This window comes from Rhinatrema bivittatum, chromosome 5 (assembly GCF_901001135.1).
Source record: "Rhinatrema bivittatum chromosome 5, aRhiBiv1.1, whole genome shotgun sequence".
NCBI lineage: Eukaryota > Metazoa > Chordata > Amphibia > Gymnophiona > Rhinatrematidae > Rhinatrema > Rhinatrema bivittatum.
The window spans coordinates 27454411-27474990 of NC_042619.1; the positions used below are offsets into that span (position 1 = coordinate 27454411).

Genomic DNA, 20580 nt, shown 5'->3' on the forward strand with positions numbered 1-20580 from the left:
TGACTCTTTTGATTGCCCCTAGGGTTAAAAGGACTTTGCTCACTCCTTCTGGGTTTGTATGCCAGGCTTTAAATAGCAAAGATATTTTGTGAAATTTTCATATGTTAGGTACGTTACAGCTGTTTTTGTATGGATTGTACAGGTCTGGGTAGCCTTGTTTGATCTGTTCTTGATTTGAGTATTTTTTTAAAATTTCTTTTCAGATTCTTTTGTTCCTTCTGATGCAGCTTTGACAAAAATATGGTCTGTATCGGGGGCCCATTATGTTCTACCTATGATGTGGCATTATGAACTTGCTCTGGCTACATTAAATTTACTGCTATTGACCTTGCATTGATTTTGGTCTGTTCTTTTGTATGTGCATATATGCACTCCTTTTTGGCTTGAGTTTTGAGCAGTGTGTGTTTTATTCACTCCTATTTTTGCTGATTTAACATAGGACAGAAAACAACTGATCTATGCAATGCTATCCTGGCAGTATGGAAGCACCTTATAGCCGACATTATGAATGTTATAGGAGGAAAAATAAAAATTGGGAGATATTTATTTATTTATTTATTTATTTATTTATTTAAGAGTTTTTATATACCGTCATTAAGTAATACACCATCATAACGGTTTACAGATGGGCACCTATAACAAAGTAAATATAGTTCATAAATAACATGGGTGGTGCCGTTAGAAATCGGTAACATATAAGAGTTTATATCAAGCGACATTGATTGTGGTTGGGTGTTTTATATATATTTTGTATATTGGAAGAAAGACCTGATATGGAGAGCCATTGCAAATATTTTGTGAAACTGGGAAAGAAAACAAATGTCTAAGAAAACCATTAAATATAATAGGAGCTGCATGGATGCGATCACACTTCCTTGAGTTGGGGCAAAAGTAAATATATTCAGATCTAAGGTCAACAAAAGGTGAACAAAAAGACACATATATATAAGAACATAAGATTTACCATACTGGGTAAGACCAAAGGCCCATCAAACCCAGTATCCTGTTTCCAACATTGAGTACAAAATATTTTCTCTTATTAGTTTTAAATATAACTTCATGCTTTAAGTAGTGGGATGACTCAGTGTTTGTGGGCATGTGTGGGTGCAGTGGAAAGTTAAATGACTCCTCATCTCTTGTGCTCTCCTAATACCTGTTTTTTCGGACTGTGACATATTTTATTGGTTTTTTTTGTAGAATATATCCCAAACATCTGCTTTCATAGCAGTTGATTTTCAAGGAAACTCAGATATTTTCTACTATGTGTCTCCCAAAGACCAAAATAAATGTACCAGTTTTCTTTTTTTTGTTTTGGGGGGGGGGGGGGGGGAGGAAGGAGCCAGTAATTTTCCTCCTAAAAAGTTGAGCTTTCAGCACATTTGGTACTAGGGCTGGGGTCTGGTACCATGAACCTTCATTCACAAATCCCCAGGGATTTTTTTTCCTTCCTAATTCACCTCTCCCTGTCATCACAGTGATGGGCCTCCGCCATGCCACTGGGTGTTTCCATTTCATGATGGCTGGGACTCCCTCCTCACAAGGTCCGTGAATGGTGCCCCCATGGCTCCCCCTAGCCCTGCTGGCCCAGGGAGTTGAAGTTCTGAGCTGGGAATTGAACCCAATTCCTTCCTATGTCAATGTGCCTCACTGTAACTGAGTCACTGGGCCGGAACCTACAAGTTTTCGATAGGTTTTAGTGAAGTCAGTAAACTGTACTTACCCTGCTTTTACATCTGGAGGATCTGGTAATGGTTTTGTAAAGCCTTCTTTTCCTACTAACCAAAATGTTTCTTCTACTCCTTTTCCCTATAATGAAAACACATGGCATTAAAGAAACAGTTTCAGAGGTTGAGCAGAAAGAGTCACATTTCCAAACTGAAAAAAACAACCCTCATTTGGCAGTGTAAAGCCTTAAGGGTGAGTTTTTCAAAGGAGTTACTTGTGTAAGTAGTTAATACTTGCATGCATGCTATTTTAGAAGCATAAAAAACCCACAAAAAGTGTTTTTGCTTTCATGTGCACATTTACGTATGCAAAAGAGGGGGCAGTCTAGGGACATTCAGGGACGGAGCTAAGAGGTATTCACATAATTTGGTATTTTATAAGAGACTTACGCAAGTGCCTGTGGTAAATTATTCGTGCAATTTTACATCTGCTGATTATCTCATGTAACTGATATTGTCAAGCATTGTTGGGTGGGAGGTCTGCGTAAAATGGGGGCAGTTCAGGCAGAAGAACTAGGAAATCTCAATAACCTAGAGAAGGACTCGGTGAACTGGTGGAAGAATCAGCAAACTGGTGATTTCAATTATGTACACATGTTTTAAAATATACCATCCTCCACGTATAAATCAGGGTTTTACATGAGCAAGTTGTATTTTTCTTTACTCATAAAATATGCAACCTTATGCTTATAAAATATGTAGGAAAAGTACGCGCGTAATCATACATAAGCGTGTGTATTGAGGGGTAGAAATACGTATATTTTATAATCTGCACGTACCTGATATGTGCAGGTCATAAAATACTATAGTAGATCCCCGCATGGCCATTAACGCCCATACGTATATGGGACATGCGGAGTTGTTTGAAAGTTATCCTCCCAAGACAAATTTTCTCTCCTCGCCATTTTCTTTTCATCGTCCTTCACATCCTCTGTTATGTGTGTGCAGAACATATTCCATACCAATAGTGATGGGCATTTTCTTAGCCTCACGCCTGGTCACCTACCCCACACATCGCATAGCCACAATTTTGTTCCTACCTCACTATCCAGCCTTTAGGGTGAACATGAACTGTTACACCTGACAGAGTTTTTAGGTTCTTGAGCATCGTTTTCCTCTTGAATATTACCACTGGGCACAGTTTTGTGCCATCTGCCAGGCAAGACAGGACCACCATGAAATAGGTCTTTTCATGACCAGTTGTTTTTACAAGTATGGTCTTTTCACCAACGCCAGCTACAGTTCGATTGCCAGGCATATCAAATTTCATTGGCATTTCATCCATATTACTAACGCTATTCATATCGAAATGATTATTTATTCTCTGCTGAATAATGAATTTATGGAACGAACAGACCTTTTCATCAAGCTCTTTAGGCAGGTTCTGCAAAATCTTTGTGCACTAATAAAGGCACAATCCATATCGATTCATGAACTCAAACACTAACCAGCCGATACTGTAAATTCTTGCAGGCCTTCGGTCGCTGAATAATTTTCTTCTTTTGCCATTTGAATTGCTCATATCTGAATGCTCGAGTGAGTTGCAATGTAGCCCTTCTTTCTGCATTTCATTATCCAGTCATTCAAATCCTTTTCCATTCCATCAAAAGGCGCAATTTTGACTGGCATTTCTTGCAGTTTTTCCTCATTTTTTTCTCCAGTCTCTGATGAGCTTTTCACTAACATCAAATTCTCTTGCAGCTACACAATTAATGGCCTCCTTTGCACGTTCAATAACCTTCAATTTAAGCGATGCAGTATAAAATGCTCTGTTTTTCTTCTCAGAGCTCATGTTCCTAAGGGTAAGAAGGCATTATTCTAATGGCTCTCCAAGGTGTTTGAATCCTTCCCTCCCTCCCCCATGGCTGACCCTGGTGTTTGAATCCTTCCTTCCCTCCCCCATGGCTATCTCTGGCATTTGGCTCCTTAGGAAGACTGATTGAATCATTTGCTTGCTCTCCCTCCTAATCCCTTAACTCGCCTGCTACTACCAGGACAACAACAGGACTTGCAGTTACTGAGGCACGTCCTCCGTTCTCCCCCGTGGTGTCCCAATGTGACAGTAGGACAACTTCTCCCCTGCAACTCCTCCAGATCCTTTAACTCAACCACTCGCTGCTATGAGGATGATGATGAACTTGCAGTCGCTCAAGCACATTCTCCCTCCTCTCTCATGGGATCCCAGTGGTATGCTTTGACCCATGTGGTTCTAAGTGCACCAGTCAGGTCCTGGCTTGGGAGGAAAGAAGACACAACTGAGCAACTGCATGTCCCGTCGTTGTTTTGATAGCAGCGAGCGGGTGAATTAAGTGATCGGGAGGGGGGTATGGGGGAGGAACTGTCCTACTGCCACACTGGGATACCACAGGACAGGAGGGAGGATGTGCCTGAGCAACTGCAAGTTCCGTCATCGTCCTGATATTAGCGGGTGAGTTAAGGGATCGGGTGTGGGAACAAGCGAACAGTTCAGTCAGTCATCAGAATAATTAATGTGGATTGACCCATGAAAAAGGTGACCACGATTTTAAGGATCAAATTTTTGGGTTCATTTTTTCGACTAATGGAGTATATGCGGTTTCTCACAGGACAAGCAGGATGGTTGTCCTCACAAATGGGTGACATCGAGGATGGAGCCCACCACGGAAAACTTCTGTCAAAGTTTAAACAGAACTTTGACTGGCCCCTACTGGGCATGCCCAGCAAGGCACTGACCCTGCAGCCAGCAGGGGTCTCCCTTCAGTCTTCTTTTTTCCGCGCAGCAGTTGCCACGCGGTGAAAGGAGCTCTCTAACCACGTTCCTGACAGGAATTTGGAAGTTAATTTCCTAAGAAAATTTGCCCCTCAGGGGTCTCCCTTCGACAAATTTTTAGTCATCTTACGGAACCCGGTAAGTTTTTTGCCTTTTTCCATCGACTACCGTCGATTTTGGCCCTTGAGGCCTGTTGGCACTTACCGATCCCCAGCCTAAATTTTGGCTTCAGGCCTTGGCAACGGGGTTCCGCCGTTGTCCGGATTGTACCCGGACTATGTCCATCACAGACCCCCACAGGGTTTGTGTAATGTGTTTGGGTAGTGAGCATGATGTCCTGACTTGCACCAAATGTGCCTTAATGACACCCAAGGGTCGCAAAGCCAGGATGGAGAAGATGGGGCTCCTCTTCCATGCACCTACCCCAACGCCATCGATAGCATCGACGTCATCGGAACTGGCACCGTCGAAGTTGTACCATCATCGTCAACCCTCCGGTGACCGTCCGCCATCGATCGCTTCTCGGCCGTCGACTCCCGTCCCTTCCCCGGATGGGCGAGGGGATCGGAAGGAAAAGCACCGCCATCGACGGCACAAGTCTCGGCCTGTCGAGGATCCACAGCCATCGACCTCTGCTCAAACCGAGCCACCGACAAAGAAGCCGCGAACAGACCTGACACCCTCCACGTCTCGTTCGCCGGCATCGAGGAAACCCTCACCCTCCCGGGGTGCGGGGGCCGTGATCCCACCGGTTACGGTGGTCCCTCCGGCCCTGCCTCAGCCTCCCTCTCCCGTCGAGCCGGGTATGGTTACCCCTGGTCTCCGGGCAGAACTGGATCGGCTGGTCCAGGAGGCCATCGAGAAAGCGATGAAGAAATTGCAACCTCCATCGGCACCGTCTCCGGCACCGGTTCCAGTGCCGCCCCCGACACCGACACCGGCACCGGCTTCGCCACCGAGGAGGGAACCGACCACCGAGCCGTTGATACAAGCGCTAGCACCGCTACTGAGCCGCATGGAGGCGCTCATGACGGCCCTTCCATCGGTGATTCCAGTACCATCGACAACACCACCGTCTCCGACTGGTTTTTCATCGGCAGGAGAAACACCGTTCCGGATTCCCCCTTCCGGGGTGGTTCCATCGGTGCCTTCTGGTATATCTCCACCGATATATCCTTCGGTTCCATCCATTCCACGCCAGGCACCGATTCCATCGGCAGCACCGAAGCCATCGATGCCATTTCTGGTTCCACCTACGGCACCGATTCCACCTCGGTTTCCATCGATGCCTTCAGAGCCTCAGCCAGGTCCATCAGGGCTACAAGCCCCACTTGATCCCTACGATACCTGGGGTGATGATGATGATACATCTTCTGACACAGATTTGCCTTCACCACCATCTCCTACAGAGAGTAGAAAAAGATCTCCTCCTGAGGATCTATCTTTCATTAATTTTGTGAAAGAGATGTCAGAAGTTGTACCTTTTCAACTACAATCTGAAGCTGATGACAGACACCAGATGATGGAACTCCTTCAATTTCTGGATGCTCCAAAAATCATCGCTTCCATCCCTATACACCAGGTGTTTTTGGATCTGCTCAAGAAAAACTGGGAATCTCCTTCATCAGTGTCACCAGTTAACAAAAAAGCTGACTCCACCTACCTTGTCCAGTCAGCACCAGGTTTCCAAAAACCTCAACTGGATCATCGCTCTGTTGTGGTTGAGTCCGCGCAGAAGAAGGCCAAGCGTCTTAAGCCACACTCTTCTACCCCACCTACCAGGGACAACAAGTTCCTAGATAGTGTTGGACGGAAAGTCTATCATGGAGCTATGTTGATTTCACGCATAGCTTCATATCAACTTTACATGACTCAGTACAACAGAGCCATCCTTAAGCAGATGCAAGACTATGCTGACACGTTGCCAGACCAATACCAACCGCAGCTTCAAGCCCTTCTTCACAAGGGATTTGAGGCAGGGAAGCACGAGATTAGGACTGCCTACGACATATTCGATGCTTCCACAAAAGTTTCAGCCACAGCCATCTCAGCCAGACGTTGGGCTTGGTTAAAATCATCCAACCTTCGCCCAGAGGTTCAAGATCGTCTTGCTGATTTACCCTGCTTAGGCGATAATTTGTTTGGAGAGCAAATTCAGCAGATTGTGGCGGAGTTAAAAGACCACCATGAGACGTTGAAACAACTCTCATCTGTCCCACCTGAGCTGACCTCCAAGCAACCGCAAAAGAAAGACTCTAAGAAGTCATTCTTTCGACCACGCCGTTATTACCCTCCATCGGCCAGGCCTCATCCAGCTCGATCCTCTACTAGGCCTCAGCCGCGTCAGCCTAGGAAGCAAAGGCCTACTGTAGCCCCTCCTCCTGGGCCTGCGGCTGGCCTTTGACTCCCCTGTAGGGAACACATGCCAAACCCCTCTTCCGGACATCCCTGTAGGAGGTCGACTGTACCATTTTCTACAACCTTGGTTGCAGATCACCTCAGATCAGTGGGTGCTAACAATTATCGCACAGGGTTACCACCTCAACTTCATAACTCTTCCGGCAGACTCCCCGCCTCTTCAAGCGTGGAGTCTATCCACCCATTTGGCTCAATTACAACAGGAAGTGTCTCTTCTTCTGCAATCAAATGCTATAGAACCCGTTCCTCCCTCTCAACGAGGCAAGGGATTCTATTCCAGATACTTCCTAATACCAAAGAAATCAGGGGGACTACGTCCCATTTTGGACCTTCGAGCCCTCAACAAATACCTTCAAAAAGAGAAGTTCAAAATGGTAACCCTAGGCGCGCTGCTCCCTCTGCTACAAAGAGGGGATTGGCTGTGCTCTCTCGACCTCAAGGACGCTTATACCCACATTGCGATCACACAATCCCATCGCAAATATCTGCGGTTTCTAGTAGGCCACGACCATTATCAATACCGTGTCCTCCCTTTCGGTCTAGCTTCTGCCCCACGAGTCTTTACCAAATGTCTCGTAGTGGTAGCAGCATTCCTAAGGAAGGAAGGTGTCCACGTCTACCCATACCTGGACGATTGGCTAATCAGGGCCTCCACCCAACAGATAGCTCAATCCTCCCTAAAATTGACTATTCAAACACTCCTTTCCTTAGGGTTTCTCGTCAATTACGAGAAATCTTGCTTAGTCCCGTCTCAAACCTTATCCTTCATTGGGGCAGACTTGGACACCTTACAGGCAAAGGCTTACCTTCCTCTTCAGAGGGTCCACACCCTAATGTCCCTGGCTCGCCAGCTCCAGTCTCAGAACACTGCCACGGCTCGCCAGTTCCTCATTCTCCTAGGGCACATGGCATCCTCGGTTCAAGTCACTCCCATGACCCGACTAGCCATGAGAGTAACACAATGGACTCTACGACACCAATGGATTCAAGCTTTTCAGCCTCTGTCCTCCATAGTCACAGTCACACAAGCGCTGCGCCTATCCTTAACCTGGTGGACGACTCAGGTCAACCTCCTTCAGGGCTTACCCTTTCTTCCACCGGATCCGCAAGTAATCCTAACCACCGACGCTTCTCACATCAGTTGGGGAGCCCATGTGGACGACTTTCAAACCCAAGGGTTATGGTCCAAAGAGGAAGCCGAACACCAGATCAATTTCCTGGAACTTCGAGCAATCCGCTATGCGCTCCGCACTTTCAAAGATCATCTCTTTCATTAGATAATCTTAATCCAGACGGACAACCAAGTGGCCATGTGGTACATAAACAAGCAGGGAGGCACAGGCTCCTTCCTTCTGTGTCAGGAAGCTGCGCAGATCTGGGCGGAAGCCCTCTCCCACTCCATGTACCTCAGGGCCACTTACCTGCCGGGAGTAGACAATGTATTGGCAGACCAGCTGAGCCGTGTCTTCCAACCACACGAGTGGTCACTCGATCCTCTGGTAGCGACCTCTCTGTTTCACAAGTGGGGTTCTCCCCGCATAGACCTCTTTGCGTCCCCTCAGAACCACAAAGTGGACGATTACTGCTCTCTCATTCGGAGCCAGCACTCTCGGCCGAGGGATGCATTCTCCCTCAAGTGGACAACCGGTCTGCTCTATGCATTCCCTCCACTCCCTCTTGTGTCAAAGACTCTCGTGAAGCTACGCCAGGACGGAGGAACCATGATCCTGATAGCACCCTACTGGCCACGCCAAGTATGGTTTCCAATACTCCAGGATCTCTCCATCCGCAGGCACATTCCTCTGGGAAAGGACCCGCATCTGCTCACTCAAAACGACGGATGCCTCCTCCATCCCAACCTCCAAGCCTTGTCCCTGACGGCATGGATGTTGAAAGGTTAGTCCTTCAGCCTTTCAACCTTTCAGATTCCGTTTCTCGGGTCCTGATAGCTTCACGAAAGCCTTCCACAAGAAAGTCTTACTCATACAAATGGAAAAGGTACACATCATGGTGCACTTCTCAGTCCCTTGATCCCCTTTCCTGTCCAATCTCCAAATTCTTGGACTATTTATGGCATCTCTCTGAATCAGGTCTTAAAACCTCTTCTATCAGAATGCATGTCAGTGCGGTAGCCGCCTTCCATAAGGGTATTGGGGGTAATACTATTTCAGTACAACCCCTAGTAACACGCTTTCTTAAGGGCTTGCTCCATCTAAAGCCGCCCTTGCGTCCTCCAGCCCCATCCTGGGACCTTAACCTGGTTCTTGGTCGTCTTATGAAACCTCCTTTCGAACCTCTGCACTCCTGTGACTTTAAATATCTCACTTGGAAAGTGTTGTTCCTTTTGGCTATTACTTCAGCTCGCAGGGTTAGTGAATTACAGGCCCTAGTTACCTATCCGCCTTACACTAAGCTCCTGCAGGACCGGGCGGTACTCCGCACTCACCCTAAATTTTTACCTAAGGTAGTTTCTGAGTTTCATATCAATCAATCCATCATACTACCTATCTTTTTTCCCAGGCCCCACTCCAACTCTGGAGAGCAGACCCTGCATACCCTAGACTGTAAACGAGCTCTAGCTTTTTACCTAGACCGTACAGTTTCCCACAGGAAGAGCACTCAATTATTCGTCTCTTTCCATCCTAATAAGTTGGGACAACCTGTGGGTAAGCAGGCTCTTTCCTCCTGGTTGGCGGACTGCATTTCTTTTTGCTATGAGCAAGCTGGCATTCCTTTTCAAGACCGTGTTAAAGCACACTCTGTGAGGGCCATGGCGACGTCAGTGGCACACCTTCGATCGGTGCCGCTTCCTGACATCTGCAAAGCTGCAACCTGGAGTTCTCTCCATACCTTTGCAGCCCATTATTGTTTGGACAAGGCTGGAAGACAGGACTCCATCTTCGGCCAGTCTGTCTTGCGTAACCTTTTTCCAACCTGATGTACCAACACCCTTCCACCTACCCGGTTGGGTGCGGATGCCCTTTCCCAAATTTCTCCTCACTTATTGTGCCTGCTGCACACCGTTGGGTACATTTGGTGCAAGTCGGGACACCCTCAGCTCGGTACTCACCCATTTGTGAGGACAACCATCCTGCTTGTCCTGTGAGAAAGCAAATGTTGCTTACCTGATGTAACAGGTGTTCTCACAGGACAGCAGGATGTTAGTCCTCACGAAACCCGCCCGCCTCCCCGCGGTGTTGGGTTCGTTTTATTTTTACTTTCTAGGCACTGCCTGTAGCTTTGAAAATCAGACTGAAGGGAGACCCCTGCTGGCTGCAGGGTCAGTGCCTTGCTGGGCATGCCCAGTAGGGGCCAGTCAAAGTTCTGTTTAAACTTTGACAGAAGTTTTCCGTGGTGGGCTCCATCCTCGATGTCACCCATTTGTGAGGACTAACATCCTGCTGTCCTGTGAGAACACCTGTTACATCAGGTAAGCAACATTTGCTATATCACTTTGTGTCATTTTGCATCCAAAATGCAAAAAAATGAATAAAATTTTGTTTTATGTCATCATTTCATTTTAGCATTCACTAAAGAATTTTAGCACACATTAACAATGCTTTAGCGCACAGGGATATTTTTAAATAGGCTTGCATACTTCAAATCACCAGTTTGCCAATATATACACCAATTCACCCAGTCCATCTCCAGTTCCTCGAGACCCTTCTAGTGCTTCACCCTGAACTTCTCCCAATTCACCCAGACTCCCACTCAAAAATAGCAGACAACAGACAAGTCTGATATCAATTGCACTAGTTAATTAGCTGGTGTAAAATTGAGTGAATAAGTTGCCTAATGTACCGTAATCGTGTAAATCTCATATAAAATAGCAACTTATTTGGGCCCACACTTTTTTTTGTGCAGGTAAATATATTTTACCTGCACGAAAATACACACATACTTTTGGTGTTAATAAAATAGCATATAGGTGAATACAAGCTACTTATGCACATATCTGCAAATTTTACGCACATAACTAACTTTGAAAATTAACTCGATTGTGTGGACTTTTTATTTGTGAGACCAAGAATTGATCCTCTTGGCCTAGCAGCTGTGCAGCTCCCCAATGAAAGAATCCTCATTCCAGGACTGGGTTAATGTTCTACAGCTTCGGAAGGTGACCTCTTAACTTTCACAGGGTGTGCCCTAAAAAAGAGAGTTCTTACAGGACAAGCTGGATGGTAGTCCTCACATATGGGTGACATCACAGAATGGAGCCCAATCACGGAACACTTTTGTCAAAGTTTCCAGAACTTTGACTAGCCCCCTACTGGGCATGCCCAGCATGTCACTTACCCTGCAGCCAGCAGGGGTCCCCCTTCAGTCTTCTTTTTTCCGCGCAGCAGTAGCCTCGCGGTAAAGGAGCTCTGCAGAGATTCCTGACAGGAATTTTCCTCACGGAATTACTAAAAGTTTATTTGCCCCACAGGGGTCCCTCCTTTAACTTTTTTCAGTCCGCGGTACTCCAGTAAGTTTTTACCTGTTTTCCGTCGATTACTGTCGAGTTTGGCCCTCGTTGACCGTACCGCGGATCGATTTTTTTTCCATGGCCATGGCATCGGGGTTCCGTCGGTGCCCGGACTGTAGTCGCACCATGACCATCACAGACCCCCATAAAGTCTGTGTTATGTGTCTAGGACGCGAGCACGATGTTTTGACCTGCACCAAATGTGTCCTTATGACACCAAAAGGTCGCAAGGCCAGAATGGAGAAGATGGAACTTCTCTTCCATGCTCAAACCCCGACTCCGTCCATTGCATCGACATCGTCAGAACCGGCACCGTCAACTTCGCGCCAGCATCGACCACCGGCCGTGACCATCCGGCATTGACGACATCTCGGCCTTCGACACCCTCTACTCCCCCTCAGGACCAAGGGGATCATAGAGACAAACATCACATTTGACACCGTAAGTCTCGGACCATTGAGGGAACGAAATCTTCGACCTCGCCATCGTCCGAGCCGCCCTCGAAGAAACCCCGTCCAGAAAGGGCACCGACCTTTTCGGCGACCGGGTCACCGAGGCAACCCTCACCCAACAAGGGATCGGGAGCCACGACTCCGCCTTTAACGGTGGTCCCTCCGGCTATGCTTCTGCCTCCTTCTTCTGTTCCAGAGCCAGGGCTGCTTGCTCCAGGTCTCCGAGAAGAACTGGACCGGATGGTTCAGGAGGTCATCGACAAGGCGATGTAACGACTCCAGGTTCCTCTGGCACCAACACCGGTACCGATTGCGGAACCGTCCACCGACCCGATTTCGGCAGCATTGGCACCACTGCTTTCCAGGATGGAAGCACTCATTGCCGCTTTTCCACCGATGGACCCTGGGTCGCCAATGGCTCCGGTGCCTTCCCCATTTACATTGTCATTGGGAGGAGAAACACCGTTTCGCATCCCTCCATCGGGAGTTCTGCCTCAGCCATCGATGCCGATACTTCCCTCACCACCGATCCAACCATCGGTGCCGATACATCCGTCGGTGCCACCGATCCATCCATCGATGCCCTTGAAGCCTGCGCCGGTACCTTCGATGCTTTCATCGGTGCCTCCGATAATTCCTTCGGAGCCTAGGCCAGGACCTTCAGGTATCCCACCATCCCATCCCCCTCTAGTTCCTAGAGGGACAAGTGCTGATCCTTATGATACCTAGACTGATTCCTCGCCAGACACCGATGATTTACCTTCACCACCTTCACCCACTGAAAGTAGAAAGCGTTCTCCTCCAGAGGACCTCTCCTTTATAAATTTTGTGAAGGAAATGTCTGAATTGGTTCCCTTCCAGTTGCAGACTGAACAGGATGACAGACATCAGATGATGGAGTTGCTCCAATTCTTGGATGCTCCTAAAGAAATAACCTCCAACCCTATCCACCAGGTTCTTCTAGATCTCCTCAAGAAAAACTGGGAACATCCTGGATCCATTGCTCCAGTCCATAGAAAGGCTGACACTACCTACTTGGTGCAGTCAGCTCCAGGCTTTCAGAAAACTCAGTTGGATCACCAATCTGTAGTTGTTGAATCTGCACAAAAGAGAGCAAAGAGATCAAAACCTCACACTTCTTTCCCCCCCTGGCAAGGAAAAGAAGTTTCTAGATGCCATTGGATGCTGAGTATTCCAAGGCTCAATGCTCATCTCTAGAATTGCTGCTTATCAGCTCTATATGACCCAATATATGACCCAATATAATAGGGTCATTTTTAAGCAGATACAAGACTTGACAGATACCCTGCCTCAACAATTCCAAGATCAGCTTCAAACCCTAGTAAACAAGGGTTTTGAGGCAGGCAAGCCTGAGATCAGATCATCCTATGATATCTTCGATATTGCTACCAGAGTGTCTGCAGCAGCTATTTCGGCGAGGAGATGGGCCTGCACGCCGTTGGATACATTTGGTGCATGTTCGGACATCCTCAGCTCGGTACTCACCCATATGTGAGGACTACCATCCTGCTTGTCCTGTGAGAAAGCAAGTGTTGCTTACCTGTAACAGGTGTTCTCACAGGACAGCAGGATGTTAGTCCTCACGAAACCCGCCCACGCCCCACGGTGTTGGGTTCGTAATGTTTTGTTTTATTTTTTCGGCACTGCCTGTAGCTATCAAATAAGACTGAAGGGGGACCCCTGCTGGCTGCAGGGTTAGTGCCATGCTGGGCATGCCCAGTAGGGGCCAGTCAAAGTTCTGGAAACTTTGACAGAAGTTTTCCGTGATTGGGCTCCATCCTGATGATGTCACCCATATGTGAGGACTAACATCCTGCTGTCCTGTGAGAACACTGTTACAGGTAAGCAACACTTGCTATATCCTGTCTTTTCACTATCTACAGTCTCTTTGCAGCTCAGCAACCTTGGAATCGCAGTTCCAGTATCTGAGGGACTTCAGCCCTGCCGGGCATACCAGCTCACTACTGCCACCTCTGGTGGTTATACTACTTATCTAATAAAAGTACTATCTGTGTCTGTCTCCATACTCCAGCCTAGCCAGTGGTCCCTCTCGGGACTTCCTCCTGGGGGTGCTGTCATCTGCCATCGGCCCAAGGATTCACCTATCTACCTTCTGTCCAGCTGAGCACCATCTCTAGTACTCCACTGGTACATATTGCCAACTCTGCAGTCTACATCATAACATATTGCCATTCCTTAGCAGACCTATAGAAGGCAGTATACTACAGATTCCTAACTCGCTAGCAAGTCTACAACAGATTGCTAACTCTTATCTGATGCTCCGCCATCAGACATTTATTTATTTATTTATTTATTTATTTATTTATTTAAAGGCTTTTATATACCGGAGTTCATGCACTTGTGCATACCACTTCGGTTTACACAGAACAAGGAACAGAAAATTACATCAAACAGATTGAACAATTAAACAAATGTACAATTACATCCAACAATTGGGTATAAATAACATGGCTAACTTAGTAGGAACTTAGAGTTTGAGGTAAAGGAGAGAAATAGTACCAAGTGGTAACAGAACAATGTTAATGGCTAAATAATAAATATAAATAGTAAATACAAATTCTTATAATAAATACAGGTGTTTACAGATTACAGTCTTCATGAAAAGTTTACGTCTACAGAATAGGGTTAAGTAAATAAGAACTGGCGGTTATTTCTATAGGAGTGAAACAGATTGCTACTCTTCCCCTTTGGGGAGGGGATTCTATCAGACTGCTATTCTCATCTGCTAGCTCCTCGAAACCGCATAGCAGATCCCACATCAGATTGCTAACTAGCAGATTGACAACAGATTGCTAACTCCTCCCACTTCAGGAGCTGAGCACAACAAGATTGCTAACTCCTCCCACTTCAGAGCTCAGTACAACACTACCGTATGATCCTGATAGCACCTCACTGGCCACGCCAAGTGTGGTTTCCAGTACTACAGGATCTCTCCATTCGCAGGTGCATTCCCTTAGGGATGGACCCGCTCCTGATCACTCAAAACGACGGGTGCATCCACCATCCCAATCTTCACGCCTTGTCTCTGACGGCATGGATGTTGAAAGGTTAATCCTTCAGCTACTTAACCTTACTGAACTAGTTTCCAGTGTCTTGATTGCTTCGTGAAAGCCTTCCCCAAGAAAAGCTTACTCTTACAAATGGAACAGGTTCACGTCATGGTGCTCTTCTCAGTCCCTTGACCCCCTTTACCTGTCCAATCACGAAGTTTTTGGACTATCTCTGGCAATTATCAGAGTCAGGTCTAAAAACTTCTTCCATTAGGATGCATGTCAGTGCGGTAGCCGCCTTCCATAAAGGTATCGGAGATGTTCCTATCTCAGTACAACCCCTTGTAACATGTTTTCTAAAAGGCTTGCTTCACCTCAAGCCTCCACTGCGTCCTCCGGCCCCTTCTTGGGACCTTAACCTAGTTTGGGGTCGGCTCATGAAACCACCATTCGAGCCTCTTCACTCCCGTGAACTTCGCTGTCTCACATGGAAAGTGATTTTCCTTTTGGCAATCACTTCAGCTCGCAGAGTTAGTGAATTACAGGCCCTAGTTACCTATCCGCCTTACACTAAACTTCTGCAGGACCGGGCAGTACTCTGCACTCACCCTAAGTTCTTGCCTAAGGTAGTATCGGAGTTTCACATTAATCAATCCATTATACTATCTACCTTCTTTCCCAGGCCTCATTCCAACCCAGGAGAACAGGCTCTGCATACCCTTGACTGCAAACGGGCTCTAGCCTTCTATCTAGACCGTACAGATGCCCACAGGAAGAGCACTCAATTGTTCGTCTCTTTCCATCCTAACAAATTAGGGCAGCCTGTGGGTAAGCAGACTCTCTCTTTCTGGTTGGCGGACTGCATATCCTTTTGCTATCAGCAAGCGAGCATTCCTTTCCAAGACCGTGTTAAAGCACACTCTGTGAGGGCCATGGCGACTTCAGCAGCACACCTGCGATCGGTGCCGCTTCCTGATATTTTCAGGGCTGCCACCTGGAGTTCTCTCCACACCTTTGCAGCCCACTATTGCTTTGACAAAGCCAGAAGACAAGATTCCATCATCAGCCATTCTGTCCTTCATAACCTCTTTACAACGTGACGAACCAACACCCTTCCGCCTGCCCGGTGGGGTTCAGGATGCCTTCTACCAAATTCCACCCAAGTTGTTGTGCCTGTTGCATGCCTTTGGGTACATTTGGTGCATGCTCGGACATCCTCAGCTCGGTACTCACCCATATGTGAGGACTACCATCCTGCTTGTCCTGTGAGAAAGCAAATGTTGCTTACCTGTAACAGGTGTTCTTACAGGACAGCAGGATGTTAGCCTTCACAAAACCCACCCACCGCCCCGCGGTGTTGGGTTCGTAACGTTTTATTATTTTCTTTTTCGGCACTGCCTGTAGCTTTTAAATAAGACTGAAGGGGGACCCCTGCTAGCTGCAGGGTTAGTGCCATGCTGGACATGCCCAGTAGGGGCCAGTCAAAGTTCTGGAAACTTTGACAAAATTGTTCCGTGATTGGGCTCCATCCTGTGATGTCATCCATATGTGAGGACTAACATCCTGCTGTCCTGTGAGAACACCTGTTACAGGTAAGCAACATTTGCTTTACAACTGCAATGATCAGAGCAATTAAGATGTGGTGACTCTTGGATTTTTTAATATATGTGGTGGTCTGCGACGCCAGTCTAAAGGTCAGGAAATACCATTTTTAAAAAAGATTTCTGGTGGGCAGGAGTGAGTGGGCATTGCTCCTGCTCATTTTTTCAGCATCGACCCCCACAAAAGGGTTAAGTGGTGGCTGGGGAGGTCTCCGGCCCCAGCACATTTCTAGGAGGCAAGGGGGCTATTGGAGAGGCCCGTGAGGCTCTGGCCGGCTTAGCTCAGGCCAGCCGGGTAGACCCTGGTCCCACAGGTTTCATGGGGAGCAGGAAGGATATCAGAGGGGCCATTGGAGTCCCCGGGGAAGCCCCAGGAAACAACAGAGAGGCAGGGGAGGCCATTTTCTTTATTGTTTAGCAAAACAAACAAAAAATACCTAAACTTGTCTGTGCTTTTTGGCAAAAACATCCTTCAATGACTTGGATGTGCCATTCATTTAAAACAAATACACATCCTTGGTAAGCAAAAATGGATCCTTGAACCTGCTGGTTTACTTGATTTTCTTACCTTCAGCTCTGTTTTCCCTCTAAGTTCTATTTTATAACCTTCATTTAGAGTAAGAAGCGTTTTCATTGTACTTTGGTTGACATGAATTCTGTAAGCTGAAGAAGTAAAATATTATTATTATTATTTTCTTGGTTTAAAATGATCCATTGTTTAGTTTATTACACTGATTGTGCTCCCCTGTATCTGCTGGCATTTTACCAGGAGCTCCCGGAAGTTTCTCAGTGCTGATGAGCAATATTGCCCCATTCACATAAAAAAACAAAAACCACAAATAACATTTAAGAAGAATACCATGCTGGGTATTAAAGGCAGTTGACTGTCCAATCAAGCGAATATACCCCCACACCACCCAGGAGATTAGCCAACCTTGAAGAGAGCACTGTTCAGCTGCAGGGAAAATCCATTTTGCGCTAGCAGAAGCAGAAGATGCTTAGTGTTACTAGAAAACTCTACCCTTTGTATAAATCAGGTGCTTTCTGACTTCAGCAACTGGCACAAAATGGTTACTCTCAGCAGCAGTGAAGACCTCTTGTCAAAATAAGATCGCTGAGAATATATCTGGATCCAAAATTTATTATAGAACCAAAGGGGTACTTTCATCTAGCATTACATTTGTTCTGTCCCCAGCAGTGGGTACATGTTTGTGTCTGTATATACTGTGCTTAGTGCTGCAACACTTTTTTGTAACCCATGATAAAAACCGGTGAGCCTTGCCTTTAAGGGAGCTTGCCCTTAAGAGAAGTTCCCTTCATCTTTTGCTTCTCCCACTTAGGAAGGGTCTGTATGCCCTCTCAATCTAACTTGAGTCTTCTTAAGTGCCTTATTGGCTCAAGAGACTGCCCTTCATGTCGTCGTCCCCTGTGTCACATGGATCCTAGGCTCACTACCATTGGATCTCGCCCTCTAGCCCCAGCTTGTGGGGACGTTTCCTATAATCACTCTCCAAGACTGTTAGTCAGTCTCAGCCATCCTGCCTCAAAGCTAGAAGTGCCTGCAACCTCTGTAATACGATCAGCTTTTTTACATTCCTTCTTATCGCTTTAATTCTAAAGATTAAATCAGCTTCAGAACCCCGTGTCGTCTCGCCCTGCATCCCAGGAAACTCCGTTCTTATTTCTCCTGCCTATCTCCAGCTAAAAGGTCTTTGCCTGGGCCTATACGTTTGGAAGCAACAATTATAAGTAATGGAAAATTATCTGTACAATAAATAATTTCACACTTATATTTATTTATTTATTTATTTTAAGTTTTTCTATACCGGCATTCGCGATAAATATCGCATCATGTCGGTTTACAATTAACAAGTAGATAGGGAACAAAAAGGCAATAAATAACATTGATCTAAGTAATAATAATAAAATAATAGTAATGGTAGTAAAAAAAACATTAAACAAGAGAAGGCTAAGGAATGCAGTTACAATAAAACAAGGGAGTAATATAACTTGGATCAGAGAAAAGAAGCAGGGGTTTAAATATAGATAACAAAATATAGATAACTTAAGAGATCTTTGTCCGAAGACTGATTGGGAAGGAAAGTTAGCTGTCTGGATGAGGGAAACTCGGATGTTTTCTATTGAGCCAGCACAATGAAAAAGCTGTATCATACAGAAAGTTGCAGAAAAGCTCGCCAGTGGTCTGGAAGTCAAAAAAAGCTAATCAGGAGAATAGCAATTAAAAAGAGCTATATCAAACAGAAAATTGCAAGAAAGCCAGGCAGCTCAAATCATACAGAAGATAATAAGAAGTGAGAAACCGGCAAGTAGAAACTCAGTAAAATTCATTTGTACAGTCTGTGAAACTTGTTGAACTGAATGCATTTCAAGGAACTGTATGCAGTACAATGGAACAGAGATTTCAGCACAGCCTGCTACAGAAGGTTTACATTGAATAGAAATCATTAAAGACTGCCTAGCATTTGAATGAGCCTCTCTTGCTCTCAGCTGTGAGAAGAACTAAGCATTAAAAAAAAACCTTAGATTGTGAAGATTTACACTTCGGAACTAACTTTGAGTCTGCAAGGCATTTAAGTAGTGAAAGCAGATTTAAAAGTCAACCTATACTGTAAGCAAAGAATACTAGGAACAGTAACAAAGCATTTGGCTTTGTGTAACTTGAGCTCGTGGCGGGAAAAAAGTCCAGGCTCGCAACAAAAGACTTAACGACGGCACTTAAGCCCATTCAAACTTCCCTCTCTAGGAGCAGATCCCTCCTCCCCTCTCCACTACGCTTTAGCAGGCAGGTTGCTGAAAGCAATCAGTTGTCAAAGATACCAGATTCCTGCCCACACCAAGACCAGGGAACAGAGAGCCCGAGGCAACAAACAGGCTGATTCAGTAAAAGTCGCAGGAGAGCGGACGAGCGCCCGCTCTCACCGCGCGCGCACATGCCACTCTCCTGTGCGCGCAATTCAGTATTTAAATGAGGGCCCACAGTAAAAAGAGGCGCTAGGGACACTAGCGCATCCCTAGCGCCTCTTTTTTGACAGGAGCGGCGGCTGTCAGAGAGTTTGACAGCTGATGCTCAATTTTGCTGGCGTCGGTTCTCAAATCCGCTGACAGCCACGGGTTCGGAAACCGGACACCGGCAAAATTGAGCATCCAGTTTTCAACCCGCGAGCCGCAGGCCGATTTAAAAAAATGTTTAAATTATTTTTAACTTTTGGGACCTCCGACTTAATATCACCATGATATTAATTCGGAGGGTGTACAGAAAAGCTTTTCTGCTTTTCTGTGCACTTTCCCGGTGCCGGCAGAAATTAACGCCTACCTTTGGGTAGGCGCTAATTTCTGAAAGTAAAATGTGCGGCTTGGCTGCACATTTTACTTACTGAATGGCGCGGGAATAACTAATAGGGCCATCAACATGCACTATTACCCTTTACTGAATAAGGGGTAAAGCTAGCGTGTTGAAAAAGCACGTCCAAAAGCGGGTTAACAGTGCGCTCCACTGGAGCGCACTGTACTGTATCGGCCTGAAAGTGTTAATTAGCCTGGTCCTGTTTCTGAAGCTATTCAAAGTTTATTCCCTTTAACTCAGTAGCTGAAATAAAAAGTGTTTACTACCCACATGGCCGAAGCAGCTTCAAAGCAAAACACCTCAAACCAGCTAGCTGAAACCAGGAAATGACTCAGAGCAAGGAAGGGAGAACCTCGAAGGGAGAAATGAAGGCAGTAAATCAAAAAGACTATGCATGCCAACAGAGAAAGGTGTGGAGATGTATGAGAAAAGCAAACAGGGGCATGACCACAATATAGAAAGGGAGTTGCATAGGATTAAGCAAGCAAGAGCGAAAGTCACAGAAAGACTCACCAAACTCAAGTACCACATAGAGCAGCTGAGGCTTCATTTCAAAACCTACCAGCTCATTACAGAGGAGTATGTCGAGGTCTTAACACGAACCAACACTACAGAAAGCCTCGAAGAAAGAGGCCACCAACAGAATTTATACCAAATACACCAGGGAATGGTAATGGATACCATTCACTGGGCAGAAGTAGATTACCCAATGAGCGAGGCAGGCTCTCAGCACTCTCACGCCTTTAAGGGTATATAAAGGTCCGCAAAGTCA

General features: G+C 46.3%; 1 protein-coding gene across 1 annotated transcript in view; it reads right to left on the minus strand.

Moving 5' to 3' along the window:
- Window positions 1–1716: 1716 nt before the first annotated feature.
- Window positions 1717–20580, minus strand: part of LOC115092343 (retinal guanylyl cyclase 2-like) — a 175926-nt gene continuing 157062 nt past the window's right edge. The window contains exons 16-17 of the mRNA XM_029603144.1: window positions 17013–17107; window positions 1717–1806 (exon numbers count right to left, since the gene is read on the minus strand). Coding sequence (XP_029459004.1) covers window positions 1717–1806; window positions 17013–17107 — 185 coding nt within the window. The remainder of the gene's footprint in view (window positions 1807–17012; window positions 17108–20580) is intronic.